The 27,808-nt window shown below is 40.0% G+C and overlaps 2 protein-coding genes across 4 annotated transcripts in view; one reads left to right on the plus strand and one right to left on the minus strand.

Moving 5' to 3' along the window:
* Positions 1-6,560, plus strand: part of Prkaa2 (protein kinase AMP-activated catalytic subunit alpha 2) — a 70,009-nt gene extending 63,449 nt beyond the window's left edge. For all 3 annotated transcript variants that reach the window (XM_032901203.1, XM_032901222.1, XM_032901213.1), the window contains one exon: positions 55-6,560. In XM_032901203.1, coding sequence (XP_032757094.1) covers positions 55-293 — 239 coding nt within the window. In that variant the 3' untranslated portion in view covers positions 294-6,560. The remainder of the gene's footprint in view (positions 1-54) is intronic.
* Positions 6,561-13,562: 7,002 nt separating this feature from the next.
* The window catches only part of Fyb2 (FYN binding protein 2), a 121,362-nt gene continuing 107,116 nt past the window's right edge, over positions 13,563-27,808 (minus strand). Inside the window, exons 17-21 of the mRNA XM_032891730.1 lie at positions 21,803-21,874; positions 19,314-19,407; positions 16,819-16,975; positions 16,699-16,732; positions 13,563-14,403 (exon numbers count right to left, since the gene is read on the minus strand). Coding sequence (XP_032747621.1) covers positions 14,391-14,403; positions 16,699-16,732; positions 16,819-16,975; positions 19,314-19,407; positions 21,803-21,874 — 370 coding nt within the window. The 3' untranslated portion in view covers positions 13,563-14,390. The remainder of the gene's footprint in view (positions 14,404-16,698; positions 16,733-16,818; positions 16,976-19,313; positions 19,408-21,802; positions 21,875-27,808) is intronic.

The following is a 27,808-nucleotide window of genomic DNA, read 5'->3' on the forward strand; positions in this document are numbered from 1 at the left end:
GACTTGGGCAAGCGCTCAGCAGGGCCGTTGCTTACTGATGTTTGGTCTTTTCAGATGAGGTGGTGGAGCAGAGGTCTGGTTCTTCAACACCTCAGCGCTCCTGTTCTGCTGCCGGCCTCCACAGACCTCGGTCAAGTTTCGATTCCAGCACGGCCGAGAACCATTCACTTTCTGGCTCTCTCACTGGTTCTCTGACTGGCAGCACTTCGTCCTCCGCTTCCCCGCGCCTGGGCAGTCACACCATGGATTTTTTTGAAATGTGCGCCAGTCTTATCACTGCTTTAGCCCGTTGATAACCCACCACCGGTCTCTGTCTTTCTGTTACCGCACTGTGAAATCACATACACTCTTCAAATTATTACCGCACTCTCGGGTATCACAGGCTCTGCAATATAAGTTGATGTGAACATTCCCAGGTGACACGCAGTGTTATGGAAACACAGAAATCTGGCCTTCTGTTTACTTTTAGAACTCTGTAACTCTGCTGTGCCTATGATAGGTTTGAATAGGTAGGAACGGCTGAGTGCTGGTGAAGCTTGTTAACTTACACCCGTGAATTCACTACACATGGCGAGCACACCTCACTGATGAACCCGCTGAACTCAGGGTGGTTCGGTGGGACCGCCTTCCTTCACGTTTAGTTCACGTAAATCCTGTTTGCCTCCTAAATTTCCGCAGGTGTCAGGCTGTCTAGGCACTCTTGGACAAGAAGATTCAGAAATAGAGTAACTGTCTGTGAAATATTATTTAAATGTAGAAATCCGAAAATCCTGTCCCCCTAAATATCAGAAACCAAAAGTCTTTTTTAATAGTTTCTGCAAATACTGCCTAGTATTAGCCATACAGACTCTGTTTCTGATAATAGGAGCCCAGTTTCCCAGCTTCCTGACATTTATGCAAGGCCCTTAGTTAAATCCCACTACCACAAAGCAATATAAAACCAGGCAAAGTTAGGGCACAGTTAAAGGAAACAGGCAGGTACCAACAGTCTCTTAAAAGGAAATTCTATTCTTTGATCTCATTTGCGGTTATGAGACTGGGTAGCTGGGGGCTTGGGGGGGGGGCGCTGGGAGTCACAGCCCTTGGGCATCTTTGCTAATTCACTTGAACTTTGTTATTGATGCCGCCTCCTCTCTCTCTCTTCCTCAGTAGCCACTGTCTTTGCTTATTGCTTTTCCCTTTTTTAACTCCTTTAGATCAAAACCTTGCTTTGGCCATAGGGTCTTTATATACTTTCAAAGCTTGATCTGCTGTGACCTTCACTGTTGAGCCTGATTGGACAGGGAAGCCTTAAATATTTAAAAGTATATTCTCCTGGAATAACTACATGTGTTGTTTACATATATATACATATGTATCGACACATCAGTGCTTTTAATCAGCAAAAAAAAAAAAAACCAAACTTTTTTGTACAAGTTTTTTTTAATTTAAGATTAAAAAACACTATATAGCAAGATAGATAGTTAATTGATTATATGTTGTTTTGGTAAAAGTATTTTAAATTATGTGTAATTTATCTAATAATTATTTATTCATTTATTGTATTTATGTTGTAATTAACAAAATCATTGATCTGATTCACCCTAGAAAATATTAAGCTCTTGAAAAAAAGGTAACATTGCCTTGACAGGTTTCTCCTCACCAAAAATAGTATATTTTCTATTTACCAAGAAGCAAATGAGACTGTTAGACCAAATTTTTCATGTGATTAAGGCAAGTTTATCTTTAAATAGCTTTTTGAATCAGGAATTTGCATCATACCACATCAGATAACTTCGTAGTTCTTTTAAAAATGACGGTCAGTCTTTATCACTCCGACATCTCAGTAGTAAAAAAAAGGAACCTTTGCTCACTAATTGAGAAAGGAGGGTGGACAGTTTGAGGTACCTTAAGGTTTTAATCTTTGAAAGATTGCCATCTTGTGGTAATAGATGGTAATTTTAGTAGTTATTTTAATAACAATACTTAGACCTGGTTTGTCTAATGTGTTTTATGAAGATGGCATAATTTTGGCTTCTCCAAATGTGTATGTATCCTTTTTTTGTGGGGTAGGGGAGACCACTTCATAATGTTTGCTTAATTGTGATGTGGAAGACCTTGAAATAAGGAACTGATTGGATTCCTTACCTCTAATAACAGTATGCACAGCATTTATGAAGGCAGGAAGGATGCAGAATGCTTTCTTAGTCTAGCGAATTTAGACCAAAATTACTTTATGTGAGTGATTATGATGCCATTTGAGAGCTAAAAGTTATTTACTATTGTCTTACTCGTTCTAGTATTTATGGATAAACAGGTTGACAGTTAACCTGTTGAATTTTAGGAAAACCGAAGATCATTTTGTTTCTTTTAACATTTTAAGACATAATTATTTAATGAATCTAGGTGATAGAGTAAGTTGGTTTGCAGAGAGAATTCAGTGACTCGTCTCGAAAAGAAGAGGCTGGAATATAGTCACAGCACAGGGTTTTCTTGCTCTGAGCAACAGAAAAGGAAAGAATTCTTTGCAATTTACAGTCTCCACATTTCGGTTAAGTATGACAGGTACTGAGTTTAGAGCAATCTATCCTCTTGGGTCCTAGGAGAATTACTGTTAGGTTATAGATGTGGGCCTTATTTATGTGGGCTGGAAATGGAGTCCATCTTTTTCCCAAAATAGTATTTCCTAAAACAAAGAAATCCTGCAGAATAGTTTTGGAATACATTGTGTTCTGCTCTGCACCTTGCAGAGGACAGTGACTATTAACACAAAAGACTTGCAGACTTTCAGAAAAAAGCAAACCACATAACCATGCGAAACTCTACTTGGCCCAAGCTAGTTTACTCTTTTAAAACTTCTGCTAAGTATGGTTGCTTACCTGTAATGCTACTGGGGAGCGTGAGGCAGGAAGATAGTTGGGGGCCTAATGACTAGATAGATAGCAAGACCTTGCTTCAAAGTAAACAGTAAAGAAACCTTAGCATCCCATAAGGAAACATGAGAAATGATTGTCTCTGAGTGCCACACGCAGTGTGTTCATTAGTGACACTGAGTAGCACCTCTTTCCCAGAGCCTGATGCTAATTCAGAACCACTCCATTGACCATGAACACATGTTCATCCTGAGTCACACTAATGGTTTTTATGTAGAACATCTATTCCTTCTTTTTCCCTTAGTGGATGACTGAAAAGTCTTAGACAAGGTTACTTATGGAAAACCAGAAGAGTAAGAGACCAGTGGCTTTGGTGTGGCCTCATGACGAGTGAATCAGTTTTATTCATTCTTCAATGGTCACTGAACATTTTCTAAGTCCTTTTATTTAGGAAACCAAAATTAAAGCTGTCTCAAATTAAATCTACCAGGAGAGAAAAAAACCCAAACCATTCACAGGTTAGGGTTTTGTTTTAATCAAGAAACCTTGTAAGAGACCCTTGCAACATCTGGTGGGAGCCTAAGCTAAGCAGAAACACTAAGTCCTTGTGTGCCCGGGAATTGGGTATGTGAAGCACATTATTCTCTCCTTTATACAGTAAGCTTTCCAGGACACTTCCTTAACTCTGGGTATACTCTTTCCTTAGCTAGTTTGTACTCAGGGAACACAGATTTGTGAGATGAAACACAATTTGGAAAATAATCATAAACAACCAAATCAGATTTTTATACTGCTTTATCTGTAGTCTCTACTAACATGTGAGCATGCTTAGTTAATGTGGGTCTCACACTGATATTTACAAAACTTAACAGCCTGGAACATACCTACCACAGACACTACAGCTCTGTCTGGTCACTGGTTACTAAGTTAAACTCCCACTGTGAAGTCTCATACCTAAATGTGAGATCTGCCCTTAGCCTTGTCTGCTTTGTGTTTGGTTTTAAAGACCTAAAACTTTTCAGTCTGGCAACTTGTCCTTCAGTTCCTCTGTGGCTTGTTTAAGTAGGGATTATGACTTAGTATTCTTGGCAACTCTGTTGAAAACTTTGATGAAGGCTATGTATGTAGTAAGTTTGATTTTGGACTTGGCCTCAATTTAAAACCCTAAAATGAAAGGGATTGATAAAAAGCTCTTGTCCCTTTGAGCTCTAAAGCCCTGCCTTGTTTAGTTCTTCAGAACATCAGGGTTAGTGTTCACATTTTATATATTTGTGTCTTTATACTAGTATGAGTGTTCTGTCTTAGTTTGAGGCATTTCAAAGGGACACTAACCATAACTACTTGGACTGCTGGAATGCAAAAATCAAAACGTGGCATGGGATTTAGCATTAATTAGAAAATGACTGATATGTAGCAGAGGTGGTGTGATGCATTTCCAGGTCTGCTAATGCACCCTTGCAGTAAGCAGTCCAGTACGCAGGCTCAACAGTCTCTCCACAAGTCACAGTGCCATACATGTATTCATGTATGTATACATACATGTATTCATGTATGTATATATACATGCACTCATGCAGTGGTGACCAATTGTTCATTGCTGTTGACCATCTTCTGGGCTGAGCGGTAAGCGTCTGTGAAACATCTGATAGACAAGTAATAAAAACAAACACTGGTGTATTGTTTGTAAGTCCTGGAATGACATATAGTAGTTATAATTGAACATAGTTAGTCTAATTATAAAAGCTCATTGATTGCACTAACTAGATGTAATTTTGTGAAGTATTTATGATTATATTGATTTTTATTGTAAGTATTTATAAGTTATTGAGGGTGCTTAAAATCCAGAAAAATCTCTAGGACATATTTTTTTCTGCAACTTTATTTATATGATTTTGGTGTGGGGAGTTTTGTACTGGGGATTGAGCCCAGGGCTTCACATGTATGAAGCAAGGGCTTAACTGCTGACCTAAACCCCATGACCTTAGTTACGTGATTTTTAAAGTACAGTCTCTTTTTGTAAAGGAAAATTAGCCCCAGTCCTATCTAAATGATCACAGTTTGTGACTGTTAGCTGAATTAGGCTTATCTAAATTTCATTTTGATAATTTTTTATTTTGTGCATAAATGGAACGACACTGTTTTTATGGAGTGTGTCTCTATGAACTACCTAATCACTATTGGCTTGATAGAAGTGCTCCAAGCCTTTTTAAACTTGGAAATGTAACTTAAGTTAATGAGCTTTAAACCATGCATATATGTATGTGTATATACATATGTATCATGTAAACAAGTTAGCAGCGTCTTTACCCGCCTTTCCTGGAATATTTATGATGCCACTAAACAGTAATAGCATGAGAAACAGGCCCACAGTCTAGACTGGGTTGAGTTTTGATTAAACTTCTTCAGCCATAACCTGAACAGAATCAGGTCCCATCCGGAAGTTATCAGACTGCAGGCCTGTATTTTGTGCGCCAACAGTAATATTTACTGCCAGCCTTGCATAACAATGCCCTTTGTGACTGCATGTGATTTTTGGTAGCTGTAGTTTATGTCTAAAAGCAGTTCGAGTTTTATAGAGGTAATTCATGATTATTTGGACAAGCAGGGTGGGTAAATTCAAGTATATTTAAAGTGCAATTAAGGAAATTCTAGGGCATAATCTCTCCAGTTTAAAAAAAAGTCAAGGATTTGTAGAATGTCATAGAATGAAAAAAATATTGAGGAGACTTTTTAAAAGATAAGGTTTATACAGTGATTTTTTTTTTTAATTCAAGGTTTGCTACTTTGTGTTAATTTAAATTTTCAAAGAGACACCGAAGCCTCCTGGGAAAGAATTGCATTGTTATTTTTCTCCTGCTAGTCTGAATGTGCATTTTCACAGCTAAAAGTCTCTTGTAAATAAGGTTTGTTACCAAATTTGAAGCCCTTTTTTTTCTAAGTGGAGAACATTTTTCCAGAATCAAAGAGACACAGACCCACAGTCTACACAAAGAAAGAAAGAGTACCTGGTGCCTTCTCAAATACTTGCAGAGTAGACGTAAACGTGTGTTCAAAGTCTGCGGCCCCCAGCTCCCCCGTTTTCCTGTGACCTGTCCCACAGGCGGTCACGTGGTTTGCTTCTGCCTTTTGGTTCCACTTGACCAGACCTTACAGCGTCACCATTGGAATGTCTTCACTGAACGCATTTTCTGTTCATTTGTGTCACTTTGTAAAGCCACCTGGGAAACTATTTGGCTGCCTTCTTATGCTTTTAAAATGAATGAAATTACTAGCAGTCTTTTTATTTTAAAGTTTATAAAGAAAAGAAATGCAAAGCTAAGGACCGGATCTAATTGGATCTAATTCCCTGTTTGCTATTATGGCAGCACAAGGTATGTAACCTTGTGTAGTTTTCTCTTGTACAAAATGTGGATAATAACCTACCTCACAGATGTGTGTGAGAAACCGTTTGAAGGCCCCTAAGTAGGGGTTTCTAGTCCCAACTTCAATGTCAATCTTTCCTTTTTTACTAGACACCTTTGATAATGATAGAATGAGTATCTTGTTTTTAGATGTCATATGTAATAAGGGCATAGTGCTGAGAATGTTTAAGACACAGTTTCACAAATCATAATATTCTTACTGTAAGACACTTCAGAATTTCTTGAAAACCTCAAATGTTTAAATATCAAACCTGTCTTTCGATTCAATAAATATTGTTATTCAAAATGTTGTCTGAAGCTGCCTTAATGTACCAAAATACAGCTGTCAAGACTGTTCACAACTACTCATGGTTGTACTGTTTTGAGTGTTCATTGTGAGGTTGTTATGAACTATGATCTTGAGGGTCATAGTATTTTGGTATTATTTTGGTAGGAATGGTTGTGTTTTTATCACATTTACTATAATACAGTGATTTTTGAGTATAAAAAATAAAACAAAGTTGGCAGATCTAGGTTATATCCATGATCATAACATAGTGTATTACTGGAGAGTAATAATTTGATTTGCTTTTGGGGATACCCTGCATTCATCCTTAGCCTGTAAAGTAGTCCCATAATGGCACAGTGCCAGAGTTCATCTCTATTTAAAAGCATTGTTAAGTTATTGAAATCGGGACTACTTTCTGTAATCAGTTTCAGAATAGGAACCAGCAGACTCACGGTGATTTTGTTTAAATGACTATAGATCATAATTTCAGTTTTATTTGTTATGCACTCTTGAGATTTCAGTGATCAGTGGAGAGGACTTCTCTTCATAACCCTGTAGAGAAGATCAGTGAATTGAGTAGCATTTCCTATGTGCAGATTCTCTCTGATGGATGTTTCACTTGTGTGGGACTCCTTGGCAACAAACAGAAGAGAAAAGTGGCCCATCTAATCATGTGTCTGCATTTTCCACAAAGTCAAATTAAAGTCTGTTTAATTTGAAGGCTGTTTTTGTTTCTGTTCAGTAATTAGGCTAATATTCCATGTTCCAGCTAAGAGAAAGCTTCTTTAGAAAGAAATTGCTTGGGACTCTGTTGGCTATTTCACACCGTCGCTGTCCACGTTCATCTTTGTGACTGTGCACTACAGTTTTTAACCAGAGGCACGTCTGGGTGTTGCATTTTATAACAAACCACCACCATCTTAAGGACTTAGCACAGATTTATTGTTATACTCTTTGGACGTGCCATGGGCATTCTTGGGCTCTCTCAGGAGACTAAGCACAAATCTACTACTACTAATTTGTGCTGTTATCGTTATTGTCATTATTTTCCTCCTCTCGTTCTCCTTCTCTACACCCCTCTTCTCCTCCTCCCTTCTTCTCCACCTCTGTTTTGTCTTCTTTGTTTTTGGGACAGGATCTCAGGCAACTAAATTACCTTGGACTTGCTGTGAAGCTGAGGGTGACCTTAAGCTGATTCTCCTGTGTCTACCTCCCCAGCGTTGGGATTAGAGGCATGCCCCACTATTCCCATTTCATGCTGTGGCGGATATTAAACCCAGAGTCTCATGCGTGCAAGGTAAGCAGTCTACCACCTAAGTTATGGCCTCAGCCCCTCTGATTACTTTTAAAACACAATACTTTGTTGATAAATTAATTGTACATATGTCCTTTTTCCGTAATATGTGCTTTGACCATGTCTCCTCTTTCTCTTCCTGTCTCACTCTTCCTGCTAGTTTTCTTCATTCCTTCAGTCTTGTCTTCCTTTCAAGGCTAAAATGAAATAGATAATAGTCACAAAAGCAGGCCCCCTTTTTTTGTGTTCCTAATCTCACCTCTTCTGGTAAAATATTGGCTCTAGGTTTGATGTGTGCATTCTTTATTGTGTTGAAATCTGCTCTGCCTATTCCTAGTTTCTTCAGAATTCTGCATATAGAGGATGTTGAGTTTGGCAAATCCTCCACAGACTGTTATGATCATATGTTTTTTGTCCTTAATTCTTATTTATATGATAATGTCTTACACTTACTGATCTGCATACTTTATGAACTGTGGAATTAAATCAATTTCATCATGGTGAGTTATCTTTTTTATATGTGCTGAATTTGGTTTGCCAGTATTTTTATTGAAAAATTTGCATTTACCTTCATTAAGGAGATTGGCTGGTAATTATTGTGTTGTGTCTTTGTCTGGTTTGGGTATCAGGGTAACACTGGCTTCATAAAGTGAGTTTGGCACCATTCTGCTTGCCAGAATAATTTGGGGCGGGGGCTCATGCATTCTTTACAGGATTCAGTAAGGAGTCCTTTGGTCCTGTTTGCTCTTCGTTTACTGTTTTGTTGTTTTTCTATCAGAGACTATGATCCGTTTAGCTGCACTGCTTGTTTTGTATCTGTTTTAGTTGTTAACTCTCCCTTGTTTCCCTTTGGTAGGCTGTAGCTGCATGGAAGGAAATACATCAGTTGTCTCTAGTGTTCCTCAGTTTTTTGGTATGTAAGTTGTCAAAATATGTTCTAATGGTTCAGACTTCCCTAGACTGGCTGTAATGATTCCTCTTTTTAAATTTTACTTTAATTAGTGTACAAAGTACTACTTACTGCTGTGGTGTTTTCAACAGAATTTTAGCTGGTGCTCCTCCTGCTCCTCTCCTCTCCCCGTCCCCTGTCCTGCTCGAATGCTCCTCTGCCTAGCTGTCAGCTTTTTAGCCACGGACGTCCCTGTGTCTGTCCTCAGCATTTCTTTCTTCTTCCTATCATGGTTACTTCCTGGTTTGTTTCTGTTTTTGTTTTTGTTTTTGTTTTTGTTTTTTTTTGCTACACTCACATTTATGCCCGTTTATTTGCACACATGTGTACATTACAAGCTAGGATCTACATATAAGAGAGACCATGCAGTTTTTGGCTATCTAAATTTGGGTGACTTAGTAAAATACTTCTAGATCCACCTACTTTCTTATAATTCATTTTTTTATAATTGACTAAAATTTCATTAGGCATATGTAGCACATTTTCATCATCTATCAGTTGATGGGCATTGGAGCTGGTTGCTTTTCCTTGCTATTGTGGGTAGTGTAGCCATAAACGCAGACGTACAAGTGTCTCTGTGGGCAGGAAACAGAGACCCTGGGCTCTGTGCCCAGGAGTGGTGCATCTGGGTCCTGTGTTGACTTTGAGAAGCCGTCACACTGATTTCCATGATGACTGCACTAGTTCATGCTCCCACTGGGAATGAGTAAGAGTTCCTCCTCTCTGCACTTTAAGGAGTGTTTGCTGGTGTTCTGTGGAGTGTGTGTGTGTGTGTGTGTGTGTGTGTGTGTGTGTGTGTGTGTGTGTAGTGGGAATGTGGTGTGCGTATGGGGTGGGAATGTGGAGTGTGTGAGTGTGTGAGTGAGTGTGTGTGTGTTTTTCATTATAGTCATTCTGATGGCAATGAGATGGTCTATCACAGTAGTTTTAATTTGTGCTACTTTGATGACTAGGGATGTTGAATACTTTTAAAAATGCTTATTGCTAAATTCCCAGTGAATACATTGAGTGAGTGATCTAGGAGGAGTTCTCTTAGAATTTAGTGTACTTATCTAAAAAGTGGTTGCAGCAATGTATAAACTCAAAAGGCCCTTATGTTTTTCTCTTAAGGAATATATATGCATATTTATATAATATTATATGTAATTAGATATACATATATCTAATATTGTCAGGTGCTCGGCCACTACAGTGTGTTAATGAATATTATTTCCCTTAAAAAATGAAAGTACTAATTGGCTATCTGTGTTTATTCTTTTGAGGTCTGTTTGTTCATTTCATTAGCCTATGTGTTGATTTTTATTTCTGAGTTCATTTAATTTCAACAGTTTTTTTTTCAGTTTTGCATATTAGCTCCTTATGTGAAGCATAGGTGACAAAAATATTCTTATTTTATAGACTGTTCACCCCGTGTGATAGTTTTGTTTTGCTCTGCAGAAAAAATTAATTTCACACAATTCAGTATCTTAGTTTGGGGATTATGTTTCCTTTGGTAGTAGAGCCCTGTTTTGAGAGTCTTTCCCATACCTTTATTTTGAAGTGATTTCTCCTAGCAGATTCAGCATTTTAGGTTTTATATTAGGGCTTTGTTTGATCCACTTTAAATTGCTTTTTGTACCGGGTGAAGTGGTGTGGATTTAACTTTATCTGCAGGTAGACTACAGGTTTTCTCTCACCTTTTGAACAGCTGGCCTTTTCCTCTCCTCTCACTATGTTTTTAAAACCTTTGTCAATAATTAGTTGGTCGAACTTACTGGGATTATTTCTGGGACCACTGTTCTGTTCCTCTGGCTTGTGTCTGTTTTTGTGCTGTTCCTAGGCCATCCGTGTCCTGTAGCTCTGTAGTGTGCTTGGAAACCAGGTAGTATGATGCCTGCCTGTCACCGTGTTCTCTCCCTGCAGGCTTGTTGTGACTCTTTGTGTCCACATAACACATGTATCCTTCTTTCTAGTTCTGTGAAGAGTGACCTTAGGATGTTGGTGGCACTTGCATTGAATCTGTTGATTACTTTTAGCAATACAATGGCTTTTACAATATTCTGCCATTCTGGGAGCAGGGAAGACCTTTCTGTTGTCTAGCATTTTCTCTCAGTGTCCTAACAACCTCATTTAGAAGACTTTCTTGTCCTTGCTTAAGTTTATTCCCGGGTAATTTTTTTCTGGAGCTATAGTGAATAGGATGTTTACCTAATTTCTTTCTCTGCAGTTTCATCGCTGGTATGTAAGAAAGGTACTGCTTTTTGTATATTGATTTGTATACTGCAAAGTTACTGAAAATTCCTATTAGCTCTCTTCCTCACATACTTTAAAAGGTTTTTTAATATAGAGTAGTATAGAATCATGTCATCTGGAAATGAATAATTTGATTTCTTCCATTGTTGATACTTCTATAGACTATACAGACTTTTGGAAGTTGGACTAAATGTACTTTTTAAATTATGCTCTGGCTGGATATGGCCGTCCTAGACTCATATGCTTGAACAAGCCTATGGGGGAGGGCAGGGAGTGGGATGTGATGGTTTATATATGCGTGGCCCAGGGAGTGGCACTGTTGAGAGGTGTGGCCTTGTTGGAGTAGGTGTGTCACTGTGGGTGTGGGCTTTAATACCCTCATCTTAGCTGCCTGGGAGCAAGTATTCTGCTAGCAGCCTTCAGATGAAGATGTAGAACTCTCAGCTCTTCCTGCACCATGCCTGCCTGGATGCTGTCATGTTCCCACCTTGATGATAATGAACTCAACCCCTGAACCTGTAAGCCAACCCCCATTAAATGTTGTCTTTTATGAGACTTGGCTTGGTCATGGTGTCTGTTCACAGCAGTTAAACCCTAACTAAGACACATAGTGAGTTAATGTACAAAATTGCGACTAGTTTTACACATATAGACACACACACACACACACTACTAAAATATTGATAAAACAAAAAATACAACACAAAAATACACAGAATAAAAATATGTACAAACCAACAAAGCAAAACAAACAGCAGGAGGATAGCTCTTATCCTTCCTGGTCTGGAAAATGTTTCAGTCTGTATCTGGGTCATAGCTGAGGGTTGTGTGCTTTGTTGCCAACACTGCGCCTGCATGAAATTCAGCTGTGGAGCCCAGATGACAGGTGCTTACTCACACGTGGGGTGGCTGTGGTGATCTGGACTTGCTTAGGTGATAGCAGGACTGTGGGTGTGGGGGCTGGAGGAAGCCTTGGCAGCATACGCTGACCTCCAGGGTGACTGACAAGCACCAAAGCCTTGAGGGATGTGCACAGACTGCTAGAGTGATACTGGCAAAACCACGGGATGCTCATGGCAACTCTGATCTGATGAGTGTGACCACCACCTAGAGCTGTGCTCTTCCCATTGTAAAGAGATTTTCAAAATATAGCATAGGTTCTGTTATGTGTTTATTATGATTGGGTTCAAAAAGTCTTGAAATTTCTCTCTCTTTTATAAAAATGACCCACTCATTGTTCAATAATGTGTTGTTCTATTTTCATGAAAACTACTCTAATTTTTCTGCTATAGAATTCTAGTTGTTCTTTTTAAAGATTTGATAGGACTTGCTTTGTAAAACTGTGGTCTATTTTTAGGCTGCTGAAAATAATGTGCACTCTGTGGGGGAAATATTATGCAGAAGTCTGTCCCACGCATTTGAAGGTTACTTGCTTATGTGTCTGGGTGAGAGCAAGGTGTTGAAGTCACCTGCCAGTATTTCTATATGGAGATCAGTCTATGTTTTTATATCCAGCTGGGTCAATCTAATGAAATTAGGTGCACTGGTATTGTTGAGTGTATGTTTAGATTTGTTCCTGGAATCAAAAAGAAGTGACATTGATTGCCTCCTGTGCCTGGCTTCCGTTTGAGTCTAACGGGTCAGACACAGTAGAGCTGTGCCTGCTTGTTCCGTTTACTTGTGCTGATATGTTAAGGCTGCATTTGTCCTTTGCCCCTTGAAGTTCACTTCCAAACACAACAAACAGATGAGCTACTGGCACACAAACAACCTACTGGGCTCATCTAGTGTTCTTCTCTGTACGTGTGCTTTGGGTTGAATCCTAGCAGGGAGCGTATTCCTATAGGAGAGAGTTCCTCTCTTGGCAGCCACTGATTGCCTATAGCTCTTCATCTAAGTGTGGGAGCCTTGTGAAATTCCCCTTAGTGAATATTGCAAAGAAGCCTTTTTTGGTCTCTGTAATCTGTAACCCCATTAACCTTGAGCCCCCCAAACATTGGCATTTTCTTTTAGCTCAATCCTTGATTGGGTCCCCAGTCTTTAGAGGAAGTCCTCCAAGCAGCACTTCTAGTCAGACTCCGTGAATACTATTTGCCTGAATTTCTCGACAGTCTCCAGAAAGACTATTGATTTTTCTAGTTTCTGCCTTTCTTTCAGACCAAGCTTTGTAACACCTTTCTTAATCCTTAAGCTATTCCATTTATAATGTGATTAGTCTTTCTATTTGTGGTAATGTACCTGTTTATTCTATAAACTTAGAACTCTGTAAATACCTTTGATTCATCTGATTTAGGATGAAATGGCCTTTATTGGCAGGTGCCATTGGGACCATGTAAAGGAAGATAGGAGACTAGGGACGCCTACAAAGTAGATTCAAAGGAGGAAGAATGGGTCTGTCAGGGAAAAGCTTTCTTCGTCCCTTTTGCTAAAGCACAATTCTTCCTTCATGTGCGAGCCTATGCCACCTGAATGCAGGTGTCCTGGAGGGCTGAGCATGGTATGCCAACTCCCAGAGTTACAGATACAGTGACTACTGCATGTGGGTGCTGGGAACTGAACTGGAGTCCTCTGGAAGATTAGGAAATGAACTTCAAATGTAGTAGTTGAAAGCATATGCAGACTTTATTAACATACAGTGCATATCAGGTAGAACCAGAATGTTATTTACAACTCTGCAATTTCTATTTACTGTTACATAAAGGAGATACATTTGGATGTGTTTTAGCCACAGAGACTAATCATTTCCCCCGTTTTAACATGGTACAACATGTATATATTTTATATATCTTCACAGTTTTGTTAAATATACTTAAACACAAATGATAGTTCTGGTTGAGTCCAGAAAAGAATCCACTACCCCCACCCCCTGCAGCAAACTGTTCCCTTCATCAGTCCTCGTCTTCTAGTCTTTCGCTTTGGTTAAGAAACAAAACAGGTGATGGTGGCTCAGGTGGTGGTGTCATGGTCATGCAAAGGAATATGAGCACATTATTTACTAAACAGAATTCATATGAAATGTAGATATGCACCAAGGGGCTGCACATGCAGTGGACTAACATTAGAAGTTCACTTACTATCTGCCCAACTCCCCGGTGCCAGAAGGCAAGGTTTCTAACTTGGGCTATGGCTCATTAGGCGAATGCTCGCACACTAACATACTGTGTCACGCTTTCTTGAACCAGCAGGAACGTAGACATTGAAAGACAAACTTTTATGGAGTAAAACCAACATTGAGTTGTTGAAGGTTTTCTTCTTAGTTTCCGACAGAAGTTTCCACTGCCCATGTCATTTTGAGGCAGGAGCTGAAAGTGCTGTTAGGGGTGAACTCACACCTAGGACACATCCTGACGTCACGCATACCTTCCTAACGGGATCAGCCCTGATGCCTGGGACAGAAAGGAACACATGATGACATTATGAAATACACAGTATCAGTAAGGATATGGCAAGTGATTTCTAAAAACTGTAACAAACCCCAGGATAGCTGAAACTATCCTCAACAGTAAAAGAACTTTTTGGGGGAATCACCATCCCTGACCTCAAGCACTATTACAGAGCAATAGTGATAAAAACTGTATGGTATTGGTACAGAGACAGGCTGATAGATCAATGAAATAGCATTGAAGACTCAGAAATAAACCCACATACCAATGGTCACTTGATCTTTGACAAAGGAGCTAAAACCATCCAGTGGAAAAAAAGACAGCATTTTCTACAAATGGTCTTGGTTCAACTCGAGGTCAGCATGTAGAAGAATGCAAATCTATCCATTCTTATTGCCTTGTACAAAGATCAAGTCCAAGAGGATCTTGGACCTCCACATAAAATTACATACACTGATTCTAATAGAAGAGGAAGTTGGCAAGAGACTCAAACACATGGGCACTGGGGAAAACTTCCTAACCAGAACACCAATGGCTTGTGCTCTAAGATCAAGAATTGACAAATGGGACCTTATAAAAATTGCAAAGCTTCTGTAAGGCAAAGGACACTGTCAATAGGACAAAACAGCAACTAACAGATTGGGAAAAGATCTTTACCAATCCTACATCCAATAGAGGGCTAATATCCAATATATACAAAGAACTCAAGAAGTTAGACTCCTGAGAATCAAATAACCCTATTTAAAAAATGGGATATAGAGCTAAACAAAGAATTCTCAACTGAGGAATGCCGAATGGCTGAAAGCACCTAAGGAAATGTTCAACATCCTTAGTCATCAGGGAAATGCAAATCAAAACAATCCTGAGATTCCACCTCACACCAGTCAGAATGGCTAAGATCAAAAACTCAAGTGACAACAGATGCTGACGAGGATGTGGAGAAAGAGAAACACTCCTCCATTGTTGGTGGGATTGCAAGTGGTACAACCACTCTGGAAATCAGTCTGGATGTTTCTCAGAAAACTGGACACTGTACTACCTGAGGGCCCAGCCTTACCTCTCCTGGGCATATACCCAAAAGATGCTCCATGATGTTCATAGAGGCCTTATTTATAATAGCCAGAAGCTGGAAAGAACCCAGATGCCCTTCAACAGAAGAATGGATACAAAAAATGTGGTATATTTTCATAATGGAAATACTACTCAGCTATTAAAAACAATGACTTCATGAAATTCTTAGGTAAATGGATGGAACTTGAAAATATCATCCTGAGTGAGGTAACCCAAACACAAAAGAACATACATGGTATGTACTCACTGATAAGTGGATATTAGTCCAAAAGCTTGGAATACCCAAGATATAATTCACAAACCACATTAAGCTCAAGAAGAAGGAAGAACAAAGTGTGGATGCTTCAGACCTTCTTAGAAGGGGGAACAAAAATACTCACAGGAGGAAATACAGAGACAAAGTTTGGAGCAGAGACTGAAAGGCCATCCAGAGACTGCCCCACATGGGGATGAGTCCCATATACATACAGCCACCAAACCCAGACAATATTGTGGATGCCAAGAAGTGCATGCTGACAAGAGCTTGATATAGTGGTCTGCTGAGAGGCTCTGCCAGAGCCTGAGAAATACAGAGGTGGATACTTGCAGCCAATCATTGAACTGAGAACATGGTCCCCAATGGAGGAGTTAGAGAAAGGACTGAAGTAGCTGAAGGGATCTGCAACCCCATAATAAGAACACAATATCACCAATCAGACCTCCAGAGCTCCCAGGGATGAAACCACCATCTCAAGAGAACACAGGAATGGACCTATGGCTCCATCCAAATATGTAGTAGCGGATGGCCTTGTCAGGCATCAATGAGAGGAGAGGCCCTTAGTCCTGTCAAGGCTTGATGTCCCAGTATAGGGGAATGTCAGGGTGGGGAGGTGGGAGGGAGTATGTAGGTGGGTGAAGGAGCACCATTATGGAAGCAGGGGTTGGGGTGGGATGGCAGGTTTCTGGAGGTGAAACCAGGAAATGGGATAACATTTAAAATGTAAATAAAAACATGCAATTGAAAATTTAAAACAAAATAAAAAAATCTTAAAAACCTGTTTACAAATGGGCTCTATGTATTAGTTTGGTAAGTATACTGGAAGTCCAGTGACATGGCCTTCTCTGATGCAATCCCAGACAGTGCATTACATAGCTGGTTTCCAAGTAAACTCTGGTCCCTGAAGGCTAGAATATATATCACATTAAGTACCTGTAACTCATGACTGGATATAATATTAAACAACTTACTTGAAATCCAGATGTTCAATGAGCACATATCCATCTGTAGAAACAAAACTCATGTTACTAACCTGAGAGTTGTAGAGAAAATTCTTGAATATAAAGAAAATAATTTCAACATAAACTCACATTTGCCTTTGGAATTGCGACATATTACTAAGTTTTGCTCAGTGGTGTCGATGACCTCCAGCTGCTCTCCAGCAGTTATTGGCAGATCAAATATTCCATTTCGTGAGTTACCGGAACATGCTACAGCTCTGTTAATGACCATGATTTCTTTACCATACTAAAATGAGAAATTAGTAGTAAGGGCATGCTTGCATGGTTATTATAACAGAATTAATGACACATATACTATAATAATCTCAAACTATAAGATGGATAAAATAAAAAATGGGGTATTACAGTAGAACTCCCTAAAAATAATAGTAAAATCCCAAATAAAACATTTGTCTAATTGATTATATCTTGAAACTGTTTTCACATCCACTAATGCACATTAGAACAAGTCCTCGTGGGTTAGAATAAACCATAGTTGTTATGCTGTAGCAATAGCAAAGGTGCCTCCCAACCCAGGAGAGGAAACATCTAGCAGAGCTGCAGAGTTGACTTTGTTTTGGAGGATGCTCTAGCCTCAGCTTTTCAGAGTACATGTACTTTAAAATGGCAGTAGTTGGATATAAGACAGAAAGACCCACTCTCCATGTCTGATGAAAGACAAGTATTTGAGGATTGGTCTTTGATTGGAAATTTGGTTCCTAAACCTACAGGATATTTTCTTCCTGATGAGCTAGCCTCTACAAGTAGTTCACCTTGTCATGCACTGACTGGGAAAACAGAACCTAGGAAAGGTAGCTTAGGTCATAGATGTCCACCCTGGCAGATTAGAATGGAATGCCTCCACTTACAGCCTCCTCCTCAGCTGGCTAAGAGTGCTCCTGCTTCCCCCAGAAACACATTGTTGTGTTTACTAGGAATCCTCAATGGTTTCTTCAAATACGAATCTGACATAGGTCACCTAATTACAAAGTTCTGGAAACTCTGTTGCTTTTAGGATGAGGTCTACATGGTTTTTGCTAGTAGTTTTTCCTATCAGAGGTCCTTGGCACACTGTCATCCTTGTCCCTTTGTCTCTGTCCTCCTTATGGAATCCCTAGGAAGCTCCAGGAGACTTTGTAAATGCATCGTGCTTCCATCTCCTCAGGCCTTTGCTCAAGCATGCTCACTTCCTTTTTCTACTTGAAATACTCTTCTGCCAGTGACCTCTCAGACCTTGGGGACTGCCATGAACAGCTTACTGTTGCAGTGTACTAAACATACTGGCTTCCTTTTAAAGGAGAAGCTGGCATTCCTCATCGTGTACCTGCAGTTCCTGTCACCAGTGAAACACACACTGTTTCTTCATTTGAGCTGAACTGAAATGTCATATTTTCCCCTAAAGGTAACTAGAAGCTCCTCAGAAAATTAAGGATAGACTTAAATTGCATACAGAGATGGGATTTCTGTCCCATGTGGGATAGAGGGGAGAAAGTAAATGCTAGATGGACTATAGGGGTATTTTCAACCAGAGATTGCTACACTGTTGGTTTTGAGCTAATCAAATCACATCATCACCTTTGGACCAAGCAGATGATAGCAGTGGTTAAGGGTTTATGTAACCTCCTATTTAGTTCACTTTCAAAACAGTTAGGGATGTGTGTGAAGCCTGAGATAGTGGCTCTGCTGAGCACACGGGTGTGAAGACTAAGGTAAACTGTCTCCAAGAAGTTCACAGTGCAGTGTGATGAACTGCACAGAAGTTGCTCCTTAGGGAAGAAGAGAAAACCCTTAACCAGAAGGTTTGAGCAGGTCTTTCTGGAATGAGAAGATGCCTCAGTTGGTTCTTGGTAAGTGAACACAGCACGTGCGGAGTGGAGTGGGCATGTCGGATGTGGAGTAGACCAAGTCGGGGCCTGGAGGAAGGAGCCGCCAGCTCTCTTAGAAACCAAACTATGAGTGGTTTATTGGCAAAGCAAAAAGAGCAGGGACACGATGTAAGGAGAGAAAACAGATTAGCTGTGTTCCTGACTTGAGGGAACTACCAAGAAACATTTCTGCTGGCGCTCTGATTCACAGTGTGCCTCCTCTTTATAGCACTTGTCTCCCTTCATCTGCTGTCTAGCGCATGGATGGTGATAAAAACGTTTCCTGAATTCAGAAGTTCTCATTTTGGCAGGGTATGCAATCAGGAAGGACCACTTCAACTTGGGAGAAGTAGAAAGTGCTCCACAGGCTCTTAATGAAAGACGTGAGTTTGAGACACTGTTGCAGTAGTGCTCGAAACGACATGGCCGGCACATTGGGAACGGACATATGAAAAGTTCTTTTTCCAAGCAACGCTGTACAAATGAGCTGAGGGAGGGAGGTGAACAGAGCCTTAAACAACACTGTAGAAGGTTTAACCGATTGAATAGCAATATCCAAAGGCATGCCAATATAGGGATGTATCAGACTGTTCTAAAAAAGATCATGTCTATCTCAGAGTGGCTGAGACACCACAAACTAGTAGAGTCTTCAGGAGTGGAAGGTTTGATTGTCAGTGGCATTCATTTTCTGCTAATTTTTACTTTGAGAAGAGAACATACCTGAAATCTTTCTCTGAACAATTTTTCTTCCTTTTCCACTTTATTCTTTTCTAATTTTTTCTTCTTAGTTCTGAAGAAATTCTTGGGAGAAAAACTAGCAAGAAATAACATGGGTAGAGGTGAGTGTAGCATGACAAAGATATTGCATCTGTGAGTCTAGAACTCGTCCTGTTTCAGGGTAAACTCATGTATAAATCTACATATATCTATACACACATCTATATATGTGAACACATCCCTCTACTACAGCAGATTGTCATAACTTCAGAAGAAGTAATAACTATTTTTCTGTTTAATACATACATATATGTGTTTTTTCCCCAGTGCTGAAGATTAAACCCATCACTCCATAGATACTAAGTGAGCGTCCTACTACTGAGGTTTCTCTCTACCAATATTTTTATAGCAAGCAAGCATGGAATAAAACAAACTTGAGAATGGTTGAGTGCAGGAGGAGGAGCAATGGAATAGGAGAAATAATGTGTTTTATAGAATAGTAGGTGTATCATTTAGTTTCTTTTTCTGTTGCAGTGAGAAAACACCATGACTAAGGCACCTTATAGGGAGAAAGTGTTTATTTGGGCTTACAGTTCCTGGGGGATTAGAGTCCATCATGGCAGGGAACTGGTGGGCACAGTAGCTGGAACAGAAAGCACCAAGCAGAGAACTGGAAATAACCTGAGTCTTTAAACTTGCAAAGGCCACCTACAAGTGTTACACTTCCTTCAGCAAGGCCACATCTTCTAAATGTACCCAAACAGTGCCACCAACTGGACCAAAGTATTCAAATGCCTGAGACTGGGGGGGGGGGGCCTTGATCATAAAACACCACAACAAGGTAACTGGTTTTGACAACATTTAACTGTAGATTTTATATGCTTTTACTGTAACGAAACAAGAGCCGGGGTGATGGACTGTACCTTTGAACTATGGGTCAAAATAAAATTTTCTGTCTTAAGTCGGTTTGGGGAATATCTTATTATAGCAATAGGAAATGTAAGGAATGCATGAACGGCGTTAAGACCACACAGCGGGATGCAGCAAACATGGGTGAGACTTTAAGCAAATAAAACAGCCTTATAGTGTATTCTGACCTATTCTAGCTCTTTACTCTGAATAAATTCTCCCCAATACTTTGCAGGATGTTTTGGTTTTTTTTTTTTTTATTTCTTTGTTGAATAAGAAGCCAAGAACCTGGAAATATCCCTCTTAGACCCTGACAACTGGTAACAATACCACTCTCCATGTCCATTCTTGTAAAAAAAAAAAAAATCTATCTGCATACCCGTTACAGAGATATCTTTCTAAATTAAGTATGCTCAGATAACATCCTTCAGGGTCTTGAGCACCTTCAGCAAATGCCGGCTCCATTAGAATCATACACATTCCCTCTACATACAGTGCCTATTTAGACCATGCATGCCTTTGTATTTGAATATTCACCCAAACTTTGTACTTACTGGTAGACTAAGCTGTCAGTTAACTAATACCGAAAACACTTTATTGGTAGGATAGTTGTCCCAGAAACCACTATAAAAGGATCCAAGAACTTGATCCGTTGCTCTTCGGAAACAATGATAGTCTATTATTATATTTTCAAATTGAGAATATATTAATCAGTTTAGAAAATTGTTTCCCCAAAAGACAGATGTGTATTGATGATAGATAACACTGTGTTGGACAAGGAGTCAGAAACCTTCCTGACTTTACATTTGGATTTCTCTCCAGCTGCCCTGTGCAAATTAGTATGATGTTTAATGTAAAAAACAAAAATCAACTTTTCTAGTCTGGATGCCTCTTTCTAAATGGGGAAGGGCTGCCTTTGCCACTCTGAGTTTCAATTTGCTACCAACAAATGTGACTTCTCTTGGGATACCCTGAGAAAACCATAGGTTTCCTGATACAAACAAATCACTATTTACTAAGAATTTTCCCAAGAAGTATGTCAAAGAAAGTCCCCCAGATCCTGCATCAGGGAAGAGGAGCACATAGCTAAGTGATCATTAGAGGATATGGCCTCCCTCCCTGAGCAGCGAGTGCAATCTGAAGCACCACGAGTGCCCGTTATGTCCTGAGCTGATGAAATGCTCTGACTGCATTCTGACTGTAGTCATAACTAAACTTACATTTTAGCAAAGTCAGATCTGGTTGATGTTCTACTGAAGTTCTATCCTTCTGGAGGGATGCTCCTATGGTCTAAAAGACAAGAAGACTGTATGTCCTTCGTTGTTTGCTAGGGGCTACCTCCCTTGCTTTTTTATTCCTCATTGATGGAGGGTAGGGTGGAGGTTGGAGATGGGTGTAAGGAACTGTGTATTTGTACCTTTGTCTCTTCTGTCCCCTCTCAGTTGTACTGGGAGGCAAGTGTTGCTAGCTCTCAGTTGCAGGTGAGGAACCCGAGAGTCCATGTTAAGGACTGGCCTAAAGTCCCACAGCTGGCAAGGGTAGAGGCCGCAGCAGTGAAGCTGTAAGTGCATTTGTGTCCTTACCGTTTGGATCCATGGCTGCCTTTCCCCTTTTTCACTCTCGGTGTCAAAAACTTAGCCTTCCAAGTTTTCACTCTGAGGAGAAACATGTTTTGATCAAGTACACTGAGATTCAACTAGTAAACATTTACCAAACCACCAGTGTTTTCTAGGTCAGTGACCAAAGTAGGTTAAGCCTCATTTAGAAACCCATATACATACTCACAGTGAACATCCCGTTAGCCCCACTGTTGTGACTTCATTTACCAAAGCAACGAGGCCACACTGGCCCACAGGACAAAATCTGTTGGCTTCTCAGTGGCCCAAATTTGAAACCAGAAACAAAATTAGCCAGCTTGTAATCACACCTGTCCTTTCTGAGCCTCAGGTGTGTGTCTGTCTGTTTGCTGGCTGGCTTGCTGGCTTGCTTGCTTTTTCTCTAAAATGTGAATCCTACTGGTAAACTTGCAATTCACTAATGGCTAAGGATGTACCTCACTCTGGTAGGAATGGCTAAGATTACCAACAATGAAGCTTGTGAGTGTACAAATTAGCATAACCACTATTAAAAATAAGTATGGAGGTTTTTGAAAAATTCAAAATAAAATTACCACATGACCCAACTCTAGCACTCTTGGGTATAAACCCAAAAGACTCCCTGTCTACTACAGCTATATTTGCACATCCACATTCATTGCTGCAGTATTCACAATGACAAAGAATTAGAAGCAGATACATATCTATCAACTGATAAGTGGATAATCAAAATTTGGCTTGGGGGCCAGAGAGGCAGCTAAGTAATTAAGAGAATGTGTTGCTCTTACAAAAAAAACCCAGTGCAGTTCCCAGGTCACAATTTCATGTAACTTCAGTTCTAGGAGACCCAACATTTCCGGTCTCTGAGATCACCTGGACTCACATGTACATATCTACACACAGACACATTCACATAATTAAAAATAATTCTTTTCTAAAGTGTGGTACATCTATACAATGGAATTTAAGCTGTAAATAAAAATGAAATTTGTGGGAAAATGGTTAAGTCTGGAAAGTATAATGTTAAATGAGGTGACAAAACCTATGTTCTTTCTCATGTAGATCCTAGTAAGTAGAGTTTACATGTATGCATATATGTCCAAGTAACTTCTAGTCACCAGATGTAATTGTCTCAAAGGCTTAGTTTTGAATAAGCTCACCTTTTCTAGTTCTTCCTGAACTCTGGCTGGCTGGTTCAACTCAGCTGTTCTGGCTCAAAACTCCTTTCCAAGCTAATTGATTCAAACTGGTTGCTCTTGGCTTCTGCTAAATTGCTCTGCTTGGAAAACCTGCCTCTGAATTCCACTGACTGTATGAACTGAACAGAACTGAACAGAACAGCATGAATTCAATTGAACTCACTGCATTCAACTGAACTGCACCCAATTACATTCAACTAAACTCAATTGAACTCAACTCATTGCCTGAACTCAACTGAACTTCACTCAATCAACTGCCCTCTACCCCTGACTCACTCTACACTGTGCCTAAGTAGCTTCTATTTCCTGTCTGTTCATGTGAGAGTTGGGTGATAATATCTCTGACCCGTTCTGTCAAATCTTACTCTGACTTGCTGGGGAATCTCACACACCTCTCTTTTCTCATGATCTGTTAACCTTTGAAGCCTGGAAGAAGACTCTAGAAACTACTCTTTTTTTCTAATGGCCTCATGTTCACTCACTTTTGGTTTCTGTATTAGCTCCCAGAAGGTGGAACTCTGACCTAGTCCCAGTGGATCTGCTACAAGCTCTGTACAATACCAGGCACAGAACAGAGTTTAGTATGAGCTTGTGCACAAAATTTGAAGGAAGCTACAGCATGAGAACAGGTGCAGGCTGGGCAGACATCCTCTCCCATGATTATTTTCTTTACTAAAACAGTATAGCCAAGTCTTCAAAGTTTTTAAAGCAGTAGAAAGGAAGAAGAAATAGAAAACATGGTTGGGGATTTAGCTCAGTGGTAGAGCACTTGCCTAGCAAGCGCAAGGCCCTGGGTTCGGTCCCCAGCTCCGAAAAAAAAAGAAAAGTAAAAAAAAAAAAGAAATAGAAAACACAGCCTCTTCCACAATGCCATTAGGATAGAAGCAACCACAGAAGAGAAGAACCTGGAAACAGACCTTCAGGTGATGGGATACTTGATTTGACAAAATGGCATTGCAAGTTGCTGGGGAAAATAAGAGACATTTATCTGTATAGAGGAAAACAACTGGCTGTCACTTGTTAAAATAAAACACAATTCATGCCGTACTTGATGCACCCTGGTGGTCTCAGGTTTAGGATTCAACCCTCTTGCCACTGATGCTCTGGTTCAATCCCCAATCAGGGAAGAAACCCTCTCTTGAAAACAAACAAAACAAACAAACAAAAACCCTCCGTTCAGATGGACCTGAGGTTGAGTTTAAAAGGCAAAGGGGCAACTGTTAGAAGAGAATATAGGAGACTGGTGAACGAGCTGGGAGAAGTCCTCTTAAATGTATAGAGAGCACATAGAGTGATCATTTAAAGGTTTTGCTCAATTAAATTGTTCAGAAGATCAAAGTGGTATAGACAATGTGAAATTTAACATTTTAATACTGATGTTGTACACTGCTTTACTTAACATTTGGGAGAAACTGCCTCTGACATCAACTCAAGGAAACACTTTTGTTGCTATTATAAACAGCAAATAAAGGGACACTTATTCAACACGAAAAAAAAAAAGAATTTGAATTTCTATTCTTTGGAAGACTAGAAAGGAAGTTGAGAATGATTGCCAACAGGTGGAGAAGATGTAGTAGTAATTGACATGAGAAAGGAAAGAGTTGTATCCAAAATGAATTGATTTAAAACCCAAGAGGAAGAGAAATCCTGGCAACACCTCAGGAAAGCAGTCAAAGGATATGAACAGAGTCTAGGAGCAAGACCAGAGCGTGTATAACTGCACTGGAGCTTGTTAGTGATGCAAATTACTACAACGTGATACTATTTACAGGCACCAACATGACAAGTACACACAGGGTAACAGGGATCAATATCTGTGGAAGTACTGATCGCAAATGCAAAATCACTCCGGAACTAAATCCATACAAGAGGATGGATTAATGTGGCACACGCATACTGGAATATTAATCAAAGAGCAGTAAAAATGAAGGAAGCATGGCAGCAAAGCAGTAGATGTGAGTAAAACCAGAAGCTACAGAATTCACTGTAAAGGATGAAATCATTTTTATAATGAAACAATAATTTTGTCATCTATAATTTGATAAATATGTTTTTTGTTTTGAACAAGAAAAGCACAGAAGCACACATGGAATACAAATTCACAAGTGCCATCCCAGCACATAAGGGTGAGCCCCGGTTCCCACATTAACACACAGAACAGAAAAGTCCTGAACACCCCCTGGAGGAAAGCAGTGAGCAGGTGGAGGGTGAGCAGGTGAGGGTTGAGCAGGTGAGGGATATGCAGGTGAGGGATGAGCAGGTGGGGGATGAGCAGGTGGGGAGTGAGCAGGTGAAGGGTGTGTACTAGTGGGGGCATGCAGGTGAGGGGTGTAGGGGTAAGGGGTGTGCAGATGAAGTTTGAGGGGTGTGGGGGCTAGGGATGTGCAGGTGAGGGTATGCAGATGAGGGGTGTGTGCAGGTGAGGCATGTGCAGGTGGAGGGTGAGCATATGGGGATGGCTAGTACTGGCTATATTCTAGTTCTTGTTTGATAGAGATGGCTGGTTGGTTTTATTGTGCTTTATAGTGTACTGTTACAAATAGAATTTATTTATTATTTTAACTTGGTATTATAGGGTGGTTGACTAAAAATTCTAGGGCTGCCTTCCAATCTCCTACCATGCTACATCTGCTTATGTTCTGATTATATGCCTTATGCTCCAACTTGCTTTTAGTTTGATTTGTTTGTTTTTCCCCAGACAGTCTTACTCTGGCTGGTCTGGAATTCACTATATAGATCAGGCTGCCCTAAAACTCACAGAGATCTAACTTCCTCTAAGCATGCACAATCACACTCATCTAAGAAACAACAACAACAACTACCACCACCACCACCCTCCTCCTCTCCTCTTCTTCCTCCTCCGATCTTCATTTGTTTGGTTTTGTTTGTTTGTTTGCTTGTTTGTTTATCAAGATGGGGTTTCAGTCCTGGTTATCCTGAAACTTGTGTAGAACAGACTGCTTCAAACTCAAGAGTTCCACCTGCCTCTGCCTCCCAAAAGGCGCCAACCGCTACCTGGCTTCAAGAAACTTCTTAAACACAGTGTTTTGCATGTAAATGGTTGTCTACTAAGCTGTTGTCCTGTTTCTGGGCTCTCCTCTTGCCCCCAGATACCACCTGTCAAATGCTTTTTTTCACTGCCTCAGTATAGACACCAACACGTTAACAGACACAAAAGCTACCATGTTGAGATTCCAGATTATTTTGTGCAGTTTCATAAGTCCAACTTTACATACTGCATTTTGGTATCAGGCCACATGATTTAGATCTGAAACCACCATGCATAGGGTCTTGGAGTTCTAAGACTACAAGAAGACATAAACAAGAAAATAGCTTTTTCTAGATATGAGAATAATATTTTCATAAAAAGGGAGTGCCTAAGTCATAGAGATGAATGATCTACTGTAAGTTAATATCAAACACCTCCTGATGATTACTGAGACTCAGAAAAAAAAATCTGACCTCAAAATATAAATTGTGATATCACTTCTATCATGATTGTAATTAAAGTCTTTGGTATGGATGAGAGAATTCTCCACAAGGCTTTGCTAATTCTTCCACAAGGAAGCCAAACCCGAGAGAATCACACATGTAATTTGGGCAGCTTGGGAATCCAAAGCAGAAAGATCCCAAGTTCAAGGCCAGCTTGGACAATTTGGCAAAAACCCTCAGTAAAATAAAACAAATAATGAGTGCTGTGTAGAATGCTTCCCACATACTTGTATCTCTTTCAAAATATTCCTGTCCAGCACAACCAAACTCTAGTGCATAATTGGAGAAAACTTGTTCCTTCCCCAAATGAAGTATTACATCTTGCTTTTGAATTACTTTACACCCAATATCTGGTACCAAATACATTATCAGCATTTGCTGAATGAATTAATAGTGTTGGAATACTTGAAGATTTGAAATAATGGACAGTTTTAGAGTTCAAGGAATTCTCAGTAGTGTAGAATGGGGTGGGGTGCAGGTGAGGCTGAAGGGTTGCCAGGGACAGTGTGGACTGCATTTTGAGAATAATGCATAAGGACCAAATGTTTAAAGCTGGTGGATTGTGGATTTTGTGACATGACTATATTTGTTAATTAGTAAAGGCCACTCGGGGACTTTTACGGGAATTTAAGAAGCAACACAGGTGGTGGTCCTGGCTGTGTGATGAGGAAGGGGAAGTGAGAAGTGTCAGACACATTAGAACAAAACCTTGGGACAGCAGGCACAAGAACTGAGGATCAGAAAGCCCAGGGGCAACTGTGTTTCTAATCACTACCATAGAGATTAGCAGGCAAGTTTGGATACGAGAAAACTGTATCCTGCACTGTTACAAACCCCCTGAGCTTAGGTCATATTGCTCTCCTGGCTTACAGGAATTCAGAAAAACAAATCTCACTTTAATGTATAATTTTTGATATTTTGGTTATATTAAAGTCTTGGTGATAGCTGAGAAAACACTAAAAAATATATGGGGGTGGAGGGAGGACTGGGGTATCACATTTCTAATTCAAACCACTTGATAATCTAAGGCAGGAAAATCCCAAGTTCAAAGCCAGCTTGGGCAATTTAGGAAAACCTTGAATAAAGTGAAATATATAAAATGAAAGGACGGCGGGCACTGTTCTGTGCTCGCCTAGAGAGGGCAGTGCAGAGTGCAAGCCTAGAGAGGGCAGTGTGCAGTGCCCGCCTAGAGAGTGGCAGTAGACCATGCTTGCCTAGAGAGGGCAGTGCAGAGTGTCCTCCTGGAGGGGACTGTGTGCCGTTCCCGCCTAGAGGGGGCAGTGTGCAGTGTCTGCATGGCATA

This window comes from Rattus rattus, chromosome 1 (genome assembly GCF_011064425.1).
Source record: "Rattus rattus isolate New Zealand chromosome 1, Rrattus_CSIRO_v1, whole genome shotgun sequence".
Classification (NCBI taxonomy): domain Eukaryota; kingdom Metazoa; phylum Chordata; class Mammalia; order Rodentia; family Muridae; genus Rattus; species Rattus rattus.